General features: G+C 41.0%; 1 protein-coding gene across 1 annotated transcript; it reads left to right on the top strand.

Annotated features, from left to right (window-relative positions):
* Positions 1-7838: 7838 nt before the first annotated feature.
* LOC120550960 (bone morphogenetic protein 2-like) lies at positions 7839-11805 on the top strand. Its single transcript, XM_039787974.1, has 5 exons — positions 7839-8139; positions 8392-8531; positions 9186-9302; positions 9521-9710; positions 11234-11805. Exons 1-5 carry the CDS (start codon positions 7839-7841, stop codon positions 11647-11649), a joined length of 1164 nt encoding a protein of 387 aa, XP_039643908.1. The 3' UTR covers positions 11650-11805.
* Positions 11806-14224: the final 2419 nt, after the last annotated feature.

The following is a 14224-nucleotide window of genomic DNA, read 5'->3' as shown; positions in this document are numbered from 1 at the left end:
ACTTTTCACCTCGACGAGAAATCTCGTCACGTTTTAATCTCGTCACACCCTTAAGATTTACCTATGAAGAAGACAGGAACACCATTAATAAATCAGAAATTCAATTCAATTTCATTTATAGTATCAAATCATAACAAAATCATGATGATTGAAATACCTTAATCGATGCAATAATTAACATATTGTTCCTGCATTACGTCATGCATGAGATACTTATAATCGTCGTACATTACTGATTACTGATGTTCACTACACAACATGAGTGAATTCATGTTTTTTCATGCATTAATTCATGTACCATTACCAAATGTTAGTAAGTCAGCCTTCGCTAAATCTCATGTATGTGACTAAAAACTCAGTGACATTATGACATGATGTCTTTAGATGTAAGACGGTGTCGGACGTTAGTCTTTTCAGAGTCTTAGGTATTAGACATAATATAACATCACTTGGGGTGTTTTTCCAAAAAAAAAAAATGAAAAACTTATGGCACTTTCAAGACAAACCTTGCTGTTTAGCTTGAGCAAAATGTATTTATGAGTTCATCCAAACTTTGTATTTATTTCGAATTTCGAATCATCAAATCAATTGGAAATCAAATGATAACAGAAATTGCATTCACGAGGTTTTCATATGGAAACGATAGTCATTTTATTTTAAAACCACTATATGACATAACATATTAAACCATACACTGAAATACAGTATGATCATACTCATAACCACCAATGACACTGAGGCTCCAGCACACCATGCCTAAGTCAACATCGCCACCTGCTGTTCAATTGAGAACATTGCATCCACCCAGTAGCAAGTCAAACTGAGTTGAAGTACAGTGAATAAAAAACAACAACAGAACAATTAGAAAACATTTATATATTAGTCTTCAGTCCTGCTAAAGCACAGACAAAGTGATGTTGAGATTATGGTGTAAAGGTAAGTGAAGGTAATATTAGTGATCAGTGTGGAAGACCGGGAGATATTGGACTTTTTCATGAAAGATGTGTTGACATGTCACAGTAGGAAAAGCACAGGTGTAAATAGTAAAATGAATGATGGCTGAATTCCATGTAGCTGCCTCAGTTTCCTCATATTGTGCATGCTGGCTCACTGATAAACTATGATAAATTAAAACAATATATTATTATTATTATTATTATTATTATTATCATTAATTAATTATTTATTAATAATAATAATAATAATAATAATAATATCTACTGTAAAAAAGGTCCCATGGCATGAAAATGTCACTTCATGAGGTTTTTTAACATTAATATGAGTTCCCCTTGCCTGCCTAAGGCTGATCTGGAATCTTCCCTTTATGACATCATAAGGGGAAAGGTTACCTCCCCTTTCTATGCTTTGACCGCCCAGAGAATGTGGCCCACCCATGAGAAAGAGAGAGACATCATGGCTTGCAAACAAGCGAAGCATGGCAGTTGGTCAAGGCCACACCCCCACCCTCCACCTTGTGGCCGAGTTCATATGATTGTATTGATGAGTTTACAGTAAGACAAATTTGGCTTAAAGGGACAGTTCACCCCCAAACCAAAAATGCATATTTTCCTTCTTACCTGTAGTGCTACTGTATTTATCAATCTAGATTGTTTTGCTGTGAGTTGCCCAATGGAGATATCTTCAGTAGAGTTGTCTGCCATTTCTCCAATATACAGTTTTTTTGTGATTGTTGCGGGCAAAAATCCTTGATTATGCGGCAAGTTTTCTTAAAAAATGTGATGGAATATGCGGGATATTTATGCAGTTTTATGCAATGAAATTGCAGGAACTTGCAAAAATTGCTGGAACTTGCAAAAACTGCAGTTTGATGAAAAAGAGAAAAAAAAGTGATTTCCGCCAACACCCAGCTTTTCGATGATGTTCACGTCGCGTAATTATATCACTTCATAACGTTCCCATGGTAACAGGGGAAAAAGGCTGCTCTTGTGTGAAGTAAACGCAACATTTTTCAACTTCCTGCTAAGATATATGTGACTTTTTTGCAACGAAAATGCGGGGATTATGAAATCATGCAAGCCCCGCATATTTTGCGTGGAAATCAGCAATTTATGCGGCGAAAGTGCGGCATGTTTGAAAAAATGCGGCCCCCGCATACATTGGGGCAAAAAAGTATTTAGTCAGCCACCAATTGTGCAAGTTCTCTCACTTAAAAAGATGAGAGAGGCCTGTAATTTTCATCATAGGTACACTTCAACTATGAGAGACAAAATGAGAGAAAAAAATCCAGAAAATCACATTGTAGGATTTTTAATGAATTTATTTGCAAATTATGGTGGTCAATAACAAAAGTTCATCTCAATACTTTGTTATATACCCTTTGTTGGCAATGACAGAGGTCAAACGTTTTCACACACTGTTGCTGGTATTTTGGCCCATTCCTCCATGCAGATCTCCTCTAGAGCAGTGATGTTTTGGGGCTACACGGACTTTCAACTCCCTCCAAAGATTTTCTATGGGGTTGAGATCTGGAGACTAGCTAGGCCACTCCAGGACCTTGAAATGCTTCTTACGAAGCCACTCCTTCGTTGCCCGGGCGGTGTGTTTAGGATCATTGTCATGCTTAAAGACCCAGCCACGTTTAATCTTCAATGCCCTTGCTGATGGAAGGAGGTTTTCACTCAAAATCTCACGATACATGGCCCCATTCATTCAGTCGTCCTGGTCCCTTTGCAGAAAAACAGCCCCAAAGCATGATGTTTCCACCCCCATGCTTCACAGTAGGTATGGTGTTCTTTGGATGCAACTCAGCATTCTTTCTCCTCCAAACACGACGAGTTGAGTTTTTACCAAAAAGTTCTATTTTGGTTTCATCTGACCATGACATTCTCCCAATCCTCTTCTGGATCATCCAAATGCTCTCTAGCAAACTTCAGACGGGCCTGGACATGTACTGGCTTAAGCAGGGGGACACGTCTGGCACTGCAGGATTTGAGTCCCTGGCGGCGTAGTTACTGATGGTAGCCTTTGTTACTTTGGTCCCAGCTCTCTGCAGGTCATTCACTAGGTCCCCCCGTGTGGTTCTGGGATTTTTGCTCACCGTTCTTGTGATCATTTTGACCCCACGGGGTGAGATCTTGCGTGGAGCCCCAGATCGAGGGAGATTATCAGTGGTCTTGTATATCTTCCATTATCTAATAATTGCTCCCACAGTTGATTTCTTCACACCAAGCTGCTTACCTATTGCAGATTCAGTCTTCCCATCCTGGTGCAGGTCTACAATTTTGTTTCTGGTGTCCTTTGACAGTTCTTTGGTCTTGGCCATAGTGGAGTTTGGAGTGGACTGTTTGAGGTTGTGGACAGGTGTCTTTTATACTGATAACAAGTTCAAACAGGTGCCATTAATACAGGTAACGAGTGGAGGACAGAGGAGCCTCTTAAAGAAGAAGTTACAGGTCTGTGAGAGCCAGAAATCTTGCTTGTTTGTAGTTGACCAAATACTTATTTTACCGAGGAATTTACCAATTAATTCATTAAAAATCCTACATCCCACGATTGGTGGCTGACTAAATACTTTTTTGCCCCACTGTAAATATGCAGACTTTGGCTGATTATGCATTGAATTATGCAATCGCATAATCGCGTTTTTCTGGAGGGACTGAATATAATTGGATCTAGATGGCACTCAACTTAGTAGTAGTTTGTTAGAAATATAAAAAAGTTCTGAAATGAAACTGCTCACAACCAAGTCTGTGGATTTTATCTAGTAACCGGGTCATGATGAAGACATAGCTGATTAGGCTTAGCATAAAGACTTGAAGCAGGGCAAAACAGCTAGCCTGGCTCTTTCCAAAGCTAAACAATCTTTACCTTCCAGAACATTAAAGCTCACTAATTAAATGTTATATTCCGTTTGTTTCCTCTGTACAAAAAAAAAAAGGTCAAGTTGTGGTTTTTACTGCATGTGACTTCCTGGAGTCTTGCCCTCACCGCGAGTTTGCCACAGTCCTCCAGGAAGTGTGCCAGGCTTTGAAGCCAATTTAACATGGTGGCTAAATGGTGGAATTACAATTTCTGTGTCCGTCATGTGATGCCATGGGGCCCCGAAAATAAATTTGCTGAGCGTCACCGTCATCAGAATTTGCTTTAGGTCTTATAACATTTGTAAAGTCTAGAAGAGCCACACAATTAAATCATTTAATCCCCATTCGAGTTAGCGGAGCGCCAAACCGGAAGTAGCCGGCTTGGCTAGCGGAAGTTTCAAGTGCGCTGCTCTATGTGCCCGCACGGAACTTGGCGGAAGCTGTGCCAATCATCTGGGTAATTTTTGGCTCCATGATGGCCTCATGTGCCACTGAGCAACTCCCACATTAATATGAACGGGGCTCTGTATCCAGTTCTTATTATTTATCGATTGGTTGCCAGGTTACCAACAGGAATGTACTTCTCACATTCCTGGAAACAACCCCTGTAAAACGGCAATGTTTGGTTTAGAGGTTTAAAGGTACTGGTCAGCTTTTCTTTGTTCATCTTGGGCCAGAGCAATGAAAGCTGTTTCCCCATGCAGCCAGTCTTAATGCTAAGCTAACTGTCTACTGGCTGTTGCGTCACATTTAACTGCCACGTGGTGTCCTTTTTCGCATCTTAGAAAGTGAATAAGCATATTTCCTAAAACGTCAAACTATTCATTTGATTTGAAAATAACACAATATTGTATCTGTCTCTATAAACATATTTAACATAAAACTGTCTATGGCTCCTAGCTCGAATGTACAGGTTACTGTACAGTATATCTGCACATTCATGCTGCGTTCCAGACACAATTTTTAGCCCGTAAGTTACAACTTCAAGTCACGACTCACGACTTGGTAGCGTTCCAGGCAAAGTCACGACAAACCCTTCTAGCTAGCGGCTACCTAACGTTGACGTTAGCTAGCGCTAGCAGATACTAGCGATTTCTAGTCGGCGACATATTTTGGGCTCTTTTTTTTATTTTTTGGGGCATTTTCTGCCTTTATTTTTGACAGGGCAGATGAAAACCTGGAAGGGACAGAGAGGGGGAATGAAATGCAGCAAAGGGCCGCAGGTCGGAGTCGAACCCGCGGCCGCTGCATCGAGGAGTAAACCTCTATATATGGGCGCCTGCTCTACCAACTGAGCCATCCGGGCGCCCATATTTTGGGCTTCATTTAATAAACATAACCTGTAGTAGTACACAATCGTATGTGTATTGTTTTGATTACAATGTGCGGAAGTACTTTACGTTGCCTATTTTTGTCTATTTATTTCTATTTCTCACCGCTAATCACCGGCGTCTGTACAGCATCAACAGGGGGTCACCGTTATTTGTTGTTTAAGTATGTGTGAGACATCAAAAACTCTAACCGGGAGTACAACGATCTGGTACAAGTTCACAGGTAGTAAGTTACGGGTTTGACCGCAGCATCAGTCACATGTACAGGACACCAGCGTCTGTCCTTAGCTGTTAGGTGAATCTACGTCAGAGGGCTTCCCTTTAAGTCTATCTGTGATCAGCACATGGTCAGTGTAAACATTTGAGGACACCCTCACACCCACCAGCTGTCTCACATACGTCCACGTGCTAGTCGTCGCACACAAACAAACACACGTACAGTACACATGTAACAGAGGAAGGAACGCAATCGCATACATCACAGGAAGACGCACGGCCAATATTCATTCAGCTCTGCCGCTCTTCCCCACAGCAATTATTGTTCATTACCTGGGTTTTACCAGTTTGGTTTTAATTACGTGTTTCATTGTAAATAAATCTGCTCAAGTTAGAGTCAAACTTCATTTCCTTTGTATGGTTTTATTTGAATGGGAAAATGTATAGGTCTGTTTCCGAAAACAAATCTAGAATTCATATTTAGACAGAATGAAAACCTACAGGTATACGCGAAGTTTATAAGAGTTTTAAAATTTGGTACCTGAGAAATGTCAAATGGCCCAGATGGTACCTAAATGTGCCCAAAATGCCACATTTGGAGAGGCAACAAAACCAAACAGAACAGCTTTCTAACTTTGCTCTGCTTCACTTCATAAGCATCAATATTTTCCCAGGTAATGTTCAAATGTTGTGCTGTGGGTTTCTAGAGGTTTTGGGCCACAGCTGCATCATTCCAGAGGGATATTCACTCTAAAAATGTATAGTTTTGTGAGGTGGAAATTAAATCTTTCATTTATGCTGTGTTCCATCTTCATTTCCTCTGACCCAGTAAAATACAGTATATACTGATGCTTACACCTCTACATAAATCTCACAAGTGTTACCTGTATTTGGTTTCCAAGATCATTCAAACAATTCAAACAAACTTGTAATTGCAGAGATATACTCAATTCCTTATGTCATTACTTGAGCAGGAGCCTGAGCCAGAGGCATATAGGGCTTCAAAGGGTAAGTAATGGCTTACCCAGCAGCTCATTTTCTTAGTTTAAAAGGTACCCCAAACCCAATTATATATATACTTACTTTTACATTTGAATAATCACATCTAAGAACTTTTTATAATTACTGTTTAAGTATATCCATACAAATGACATAATACAGCACAGTAGTTTTTTAGCAAATCCAATCATTTGGATCATCATTTGACATCATATCTAGTTGTTTGCAGTGTTTATGGCTATAATCCATCCTGTGGCTTATCTGACAGTGTGGCTGCTAAGTGATACAAAGGAGATCAGATTCACTGCGGGCGTTTAAACGTGAGTAATGGCCCCTAAATGAGGGGATCATCATTCCTGTCATCGTCATGAATTTGATTAATAGTGTGTGTGTGTGTGTGTGTGTGCGTGGGGGTTATAGTGTGTGTGTGTGTGTGTGTGTGTGTGTGGGGGTATTGATCAGCGTGATGATCTTGGGAATTTGATCCCTTTTGTTCGACCTGAATGATTGCAAATGATCTCGGATTCATCTTAACTGAGGGAATACACACGACGTCGTGCTGATTTCGGTGTTAACTCTCTGAGTCACTGTGCAAACAGTAACGGAGGAGAGGGGGGCACACGATGACCGGCTGCGTTTTGTGGAAATGTACGCATTAACAAGCTTTTGAAAACGCGCTTCATTTGCGTCACGGCTCTAATGTTCGTTTGCTCTCTCGGCAACTGGCCTCATACTGATAACGGACAACTGGGCCGAGAAACACACGATGTGGAGCACCGGCGACAAAACCTCATAATGGGATAACTTTATTTGGTTGGCCCCGATCACTGGCCCTGGCTGTTATAAAGCCACTGTAATGCAGCAGTGTAACAGAACGCATGTTCCCTCTCCAAAAACACGGTTCAATCCTTCACATTTGATATTAAATGCATTTATGTGAACCTATTATTGCCACGTACTGTATATTTATAGGACTTGTCATTGGTCTATTTGCTTTTTTCATAACTCATCTCATTCAGTAGGTTTTTATGAGTTCAAACACGGGCTATAAGTTTCCATGGTGAATCATGTGATTACTCCTTAATCACTTTTTAAACTGATCCGTTAACGGCCTGCATTCATGGCTTAGAAACCTCGGCCAAATGTCTCTGCTTCCTGATAAAAGTTCGTAAGACAAATGGCCCTTGGCGTACTGTAACCTGGACATACAGGCTATGTAGCCTACTCATTAAGGGGACTTAGTCGTTTATTATTATTGTTTTATCTTTATAGCTGACTCTCGGGTCATTTTCACCTTTCATTTGTCTGTGGGTTTTTCTGCCATCATCAATCACGGTCCAATCATCCGCCGGTGTTAGCTGAATACAGGGGGGGGGGGGCAGCCTGTCATCAAGGGCAGGGGGTGAGGGGGGGTGTCGCCCTTATCACCCGCCGTCCCACAGGTGTAGAGCTCAGTCCACTCGCACTAAAAATGACACCCGGAGCTCTGCGCCTCTGCCTCGCCCTCGCTCTGCAGCTGAGTTGCGTCACGCTGCTCGCTATCCCGCCGGACAGGGGGACCGCAGGGCGGCGGGGCGCTTTGGATGCGACCAACACGGCGACCGAGAAGCTGGACCCGTTGTCCCATCTCAAGGATTTATCTCCAGGTCATCACAAGAAGGCGCCTCAGTTTATGTTGGATCTTTTTAACGCGGTGGCAGCCGCCGACGGGTCCCCGAAAAGCCAGAAGGAGATACTGGAAGGAAACATTGTGCGGAGTTTCGAGGATAAAGGTGAGTAAAAACGGACATGTATGCATTAACTACGATGGTTTTGTGAGAATGTATTTTGGAGATACACAATCTAAGCTAAACGGCAGCATTAAATGTTATGGTTTAGAGTGCGTAATTGTATTCCAAACGTGCATTTACGCGCGGCTTGTGTCCCAGTTAAACAGCTTGTTTTAAATAATTTGTTACCTGACTTTATCGTTGGATTATTTGAATGGTTAACTAAAATTGTGTTCGATATTGTTCCGCCTGCAGGTCACACTGGAGAGAGGTTTCACTTCTTTAACTTGTCGTCTTTTGGCCGAGAGGAGAGAATGATCAAAGCGGAGTTCCGTTGGTTCAGAAAGAAACAGAAGTTTTACCTCGGAAAGTCATATGGGCCTCATTTCTATAAGGTAAAATGCCTTTTTGGGTGACATTATTTAATCTGTTCTCATGTAAATATTTTTATTTTCGAGTAAGGAAACATTAACAGAGAGACATATGACAGATACTATTAATAATCTGAGCATTATTTTGGTGAGTAATCTAACACTAACAAATAAGAACAGCCCAGCATATTTCTATGGAAGACTTAGCTGCATGTATTTCGCGGGGGATTTAAGGTCCCAAAATGTAACTTTTTTCACTAAAACAAAATATGCAATTTCACATCATTTTGGACCATTATTATTAACATATCTGTGTTTTAAAATGTTGGAAAAGCTAGAACAGATTATAAATGAATAACACTCAAAAGGCTTAGAGACTAAACTTGCTAAAGACGTCCACTGGGGACCAACTATTTTACAATCATTAGATCTGAGAAAAGTTAGTTATTTTTGATGCTCACATTGATTTTGAATTCATTCGGCTTAGGTGCTGCCCAAAACAGGTTGGGTGCTGCGCCTAAGCCTTATAATAGTAGGGAGAACCCTGCAGTCATCTTGCTTCAGTATCTGCAGACATTTAGTAGATATAGGCCTCTAACTGAGGTTTGGAAGTTTTGATGCAAAAATGGCATTGTTCACAGTTTAGTGAATTAACAGCTTTGTGTTGGGACTATCCAGGTGGATCTGTATGAGGTGCTGGACAGCCGAGTGAAGCCATGGAGAGGAAACCTCATCACCTCCAGACTGGTGCCCCTTTACACACATGGATGGGAAGTCTTCAATGTCACTCAAATGGTAACGCCCTCCCTATTTTTTCTTTAATTTATTGTATTTTTGTAAGACATTTTTTTTGGTCTTCATCGATGTTAGGTACAGTTTTTTTCTGGTCATTTCCATGACTTTTATGCAACGTGTACTTAGATTTATGTTTAGTTGGAGTGATACATTAAATAGTTATTTATAATGAGAACTTTCTAAAGTATTAACCGGCTCATACGTGTTCTGAATGTCAGGTGTCAAAGTGGATCCGCAACAGCCAGGAGAATAACGGCATCCTTGTGGTGACCACATTTCCTTCTGGAAACTGGATGGAGTCAGTGGTGTCTTCATCTAAGCGGCATGGGGAGCAGACAGACACAAACGCCTACCTGGTCATATTCTCAGATGACTTGAGGATAGGAGCATCGAACCAGTCCTACCTGGGTAAGGTGATGGGGGAGTTACATAGGGTGGAGGATATTGAGCAAGGGCTTTGGAGATCAATGTTCTTTGCATTTCAGTAGCAAACGCCATTGTGTATGGAACCCCAAAATGATCAATATTAAATGAATAAAAAAGACATTATGAAATTCATTTGTGAAAGAACTAAAATATGAGCAGGGCCGCACGGAATCTGTGGGCACAGAGTTCGGCAGAATGTTCCACAGATTTTGAACAAATAAAAAAATAAATAAAGATAAAACTGAGAATGTTAACACATTTCCATTAGTTCACTAAATTCCGCAGATTTTCATGTTGAATCACTGCTGAAAATGGTAAAGAAATCTGCAGAATTCCATTTGGATATATATCTATAAATAATAATCATCCAGTTTTGTAATAACTGAATTTCAGTGTATACTATTTTTTATTTCATAATGACATTTTTGCCAATAACACATTTTATGTCAACTTTTATTTCATGTCACTTTTCGTAAGTGTTGTCACAGCCCTCTCACTTTTAAGCCAATCACATGTCCCCTTGCGTCTCTTAAGCTAGCAAGCTTAATAACTTCTACCGCATTTTGCCTGTTAGCTCCTTTTAGCTAGAGCAACAACATTTCAGTAGCCCAAAAACGATCAACATAAAATTAATAAAAAAAAGGCATTATGAAAGAAATATCTAATTGAACCAAATCTATAATTAACCAACCATTTGTGAAATAACTGAAGAAATTATTAAGTCATCGTCTAGTTTCATAATAGCTGCATTTCATTGTAATTATATTTATTTCAAATTAGTTTTTTTCATAATGGCATTTTTCCCGATAACACGTTTCCTGTCAGCTTTGATATCATAATGTCACTTTTCATGAGTCCTGTCACCACCCTCTCACCTTTCAGCCAATCACACGTCCCCTTGCCTCTATTAAGCTAGCAAGCTCAACAGCTGCTACCAAATTTAGCCAGTTAGCTCCCGTTTTTCAAACGCATCTTTAACATTGTGAAACGATCGCAGTTTGGTTATTTTTAGGCACCAAAACTATTCAGTTAAGTTTTGAAAAAGATCGCAGTTTGGGTTAAAATGAAACGTCACTTCCGGTTTACGCACATGATGCTGAACGTGACGTTTTCCTAACTCGCTGTTTACTTATAGTTTCAAACGGGAGTCGAGCCCCGCTCTCCTGGGTGAAAGTCCTGTGTTTGTTTGTCACCTTACTTCCTGCTTTGCTCCCGTCGCAACTACCACGGTCACTAGGGCGCATTTAGTATACATGTAGGTCTTAATTGCTGCTTGAACATACCACAAATGGGAGCATTTTTCGCTGGAGGACAGTCTCTAAATAGGGAAACTAAAAGTAAAGTGATTCTTATTTTAAAAAGTTTATATTTTGTTTGAATTCAGCAAATTCATCTGTCTGTGCTATGACTAATACTGATGCCAAAAATGATATATTTTTACTAGCCTATATGTTGCTATTCTAACCTAATGTGACCCTAATGTGACCCACTTCCTCTGCCCACAGGACAAGCCCAACATGCTGCCGCAGCACCCGAGCTCCACGATCACCGCAACAGGAGACGACGTGCGTCTCCAGGTTTCCTCCCCCACGGCCGCTCCCAGTCCTGCCAGCGGGTTCCCCTCTTCGTCGACTTTGAGGAGATCGGCTGGTCCGGCTGGATCATCTCTCCCCGCGGGTACAACGCCTACCACTGCAAAGGCTCCTGCCCGTTCCCGCTAGGGGAAAGCCTCCGAGCGACCAACCACGCCACGGTGCGCTCCATCATGCAAGCGCTCAAGCTCTCCAGTGATGAAGTGGGCGCGCCGTGCTGTGTTCCCGACAGACTCCAGTCCATCAGTTTGTTATACTTTGACGATGAGGAGAACGTGGTTTTGAAGCAGTATGACGACATGGTGGCATTAAGCTGTGGCTGTCACTGACTGCCTGTGCATCTCCTGCACTCTTTAACACTGGGACAATGAGGGATGGGGGAGATATGATGGTTTGCTTGACTTGATTAAAACACTGTATTTTTGTGCTTATGTTTAAATATTGTATTATTTTGAGAAATAAAACAACTATTCCTCAGCTATTAATCCGTGATCCTTTATGGAGTTATTAGAACTAATGCTGCGTTCCAGGCAACCCGTAACCCATGTTTTCACAACCTTCTACCCGTGAAAGTTACAGTTACAGTTTTTGATGTCACACAAACAACAATGGCGACCCCTGTTGATGCTGTACAGATTAGCGGTGAGAAATGGAAATAGACATAAACGGGCAACGTAAAGTAATTCCACACATTGTAATCAAAACTACACGCATACGATTGTGTACTACTACAGGTTATGTTTATTAAATGAAGCCCTAAATATGTCGCAGACTAGAAATCGCTAGTATCAGCTAGCGCCTTCTAACATCAATGTTAGGTAGCCGCTACCTAGAAGTGTTTGTCGTGACTTTGCCTGGAACGCTACCAAGTCGTGAGTCATGACTTGAAGTCGTAACTTACGGGCCAAAAAATTGTGTCTGGAACGCAGCATTAGGTTCAGGAACAAGACCACACTTCTCACTAATTGACCCACCTGTGACTCACTAATAAAATCACCTGTCCAGTCCTGTATCTCGTCGCTGTCGGGCTGAAACGACATATCTCTATATTTCATCATTTTCATTTCTTCTTCGTAAATCAATGCTGTTGTTCACCCTTTACGTCTGTCTGTGGGTTTCACAAATACTTAAACAGTGATGAGGCGATTTTGTCTGACTGTGTGTCCTTAACGGTTTTGGACATACAAGGTTTTCACCTGACAGCAACAATACGTGTGTTTAACCCTCTCTCCCCCGTTTGTCTCAGTTCTAACATTCCTTCCCCTCCCCGAATCCTTTTTCTTTTCGTTGCTCACTTAAGTAGGGGATCCCGACAGCTTGGTGATTAACACCGTTGCCTTTGGACACGAAGGTTCTGGACTCAAACCCCTGGGGGATGAAGAACTCATAAGCTCTTTGAGGCGTACCCCCATCCTAAATTTTGCCCCCGGGTTCCCAGATGTTCAGCCACACCACGACTCTGTTCAACCCTGTTATTCCCCGGCAATCAACACAATTCTCCATCCCTCTCCTCGAACCCTCAACGTCCTACCGAACATGACCCACACCCTATCCTTCCCGTATCCTCTGGTTATTTCAAATAAAACTACTTTTGTACTGAACTATGGTGTGGTTTTGTCAGGGAAGTCTAGTTTATTTAATCCTAGGATACCCAAACTTCTCATGAGAGGATGACCAAATAGACCTGGATGCCAGAGAAGAAAAATCTTTAGAATCCTTAGTTGAGATTAGGTTTTGTTCTTAATTATGGATTAGGGGGTGTTACTTAATTCAAACTGAAGTTGAATCATAACATGTTTTACTAAGGGCCGTGGAACCACCTAAAAGTCTTCTTGAGGGCCTTGATTTGGTGACAGTGCCCATTATAATTAGGGTTAGGGTATCCCTAGCCAGCCCATGTTCATAAATAATCTAATACCACTTCTTCTTTCGGATTAAGTTTTTAACTCACTATGATGTCGGTACTTGCTTTTTGGTTAGGTTAGAAACAGTATTACATTTTTAGATTTCATTTAGTATCCGAGCAGAATATGCAGCTGGATGGTGAATAAGTTTCGGGCCCTTTTGAACCTCTGTAATTCAAAAGAGTTAGTGAGGAAATGTTAAGCGTCATCCAGACAGAAAGAATTTTCCAAACAGAATCTGCAGTAACTTTTGACTTAGTTCCTATTTATGTAGTTGTGCAGATTGGTAAATGAAAGCAACACAAATACTGCTGTTAACTTTCTCATTCACTTCTGTCATTACAGTAACTAACCAGCAGATGGCGAGATAGAGGTATGGTGGAAGACTACAAACCTGCTCCACTGTTGTAATTCTGTTTACAACAAACTACTGGTGTAGTTTATAGTTTGCAAAAACTGACAAAATACACAAAATCTTAAGCCAGGGCAATTAAAGAACCACTTTAAACCTTCATTCATTCAAATTAGAAACATCCTTGTAGAACAAATGTAGAACTAAAGGGTCACAGATTTCTTTGTAACACCGGAAAAGCCAGCGTCAGTGTATTCAGCCAGGTAAAAGGTAGCAGGAGATTTCTTTATTTAGGCCTAATTGTATTTTAATGTTATTTTAGAAGTTGTGTTATATTATCTGATGTAGTTATGGCTGATACTGGGACAGGGCCATCACAGAAAAGAAGGAAATTAAACGAAGAACAACTAAACGCTAAAAGGGAAAGGGAAAAACGCGAGTCATAGCTCGGCCCGGCTTTCATCAGTTGGAGACAATTACGGGAATGTAAATGATTCCAAACCCACCCCGAATTGGCCCTCGGGAATGTAATATGTCTATTTCATTCATAAAATAACTTTACAATGCACAATGTGGTGGTACGTCAGTAGCCGACATTAAATTATGTCCCCCTTCCATTTAGCGCCCATTTTCATATCAGTCCATGTT

Source organism: Perca fluviatilis, chromosome 21, assembly GCF_010015445.1.
Source record: "Perca fluviatilis chromosome 21, GENO_Pfluv_1.0, whole genome shotgun sequence".
In the NCBI taxonomy this organism is placed as follows: Eukaryota; Metazoa; Chordata; class Actinopteri; order Perciformes; family Percidae; genus Perca; species Perca fluviatilis.
Note: the sequence above shows the minus strand (reverse complement) of the source record. Positions and strands in the feature narration are given on the sequence as shown.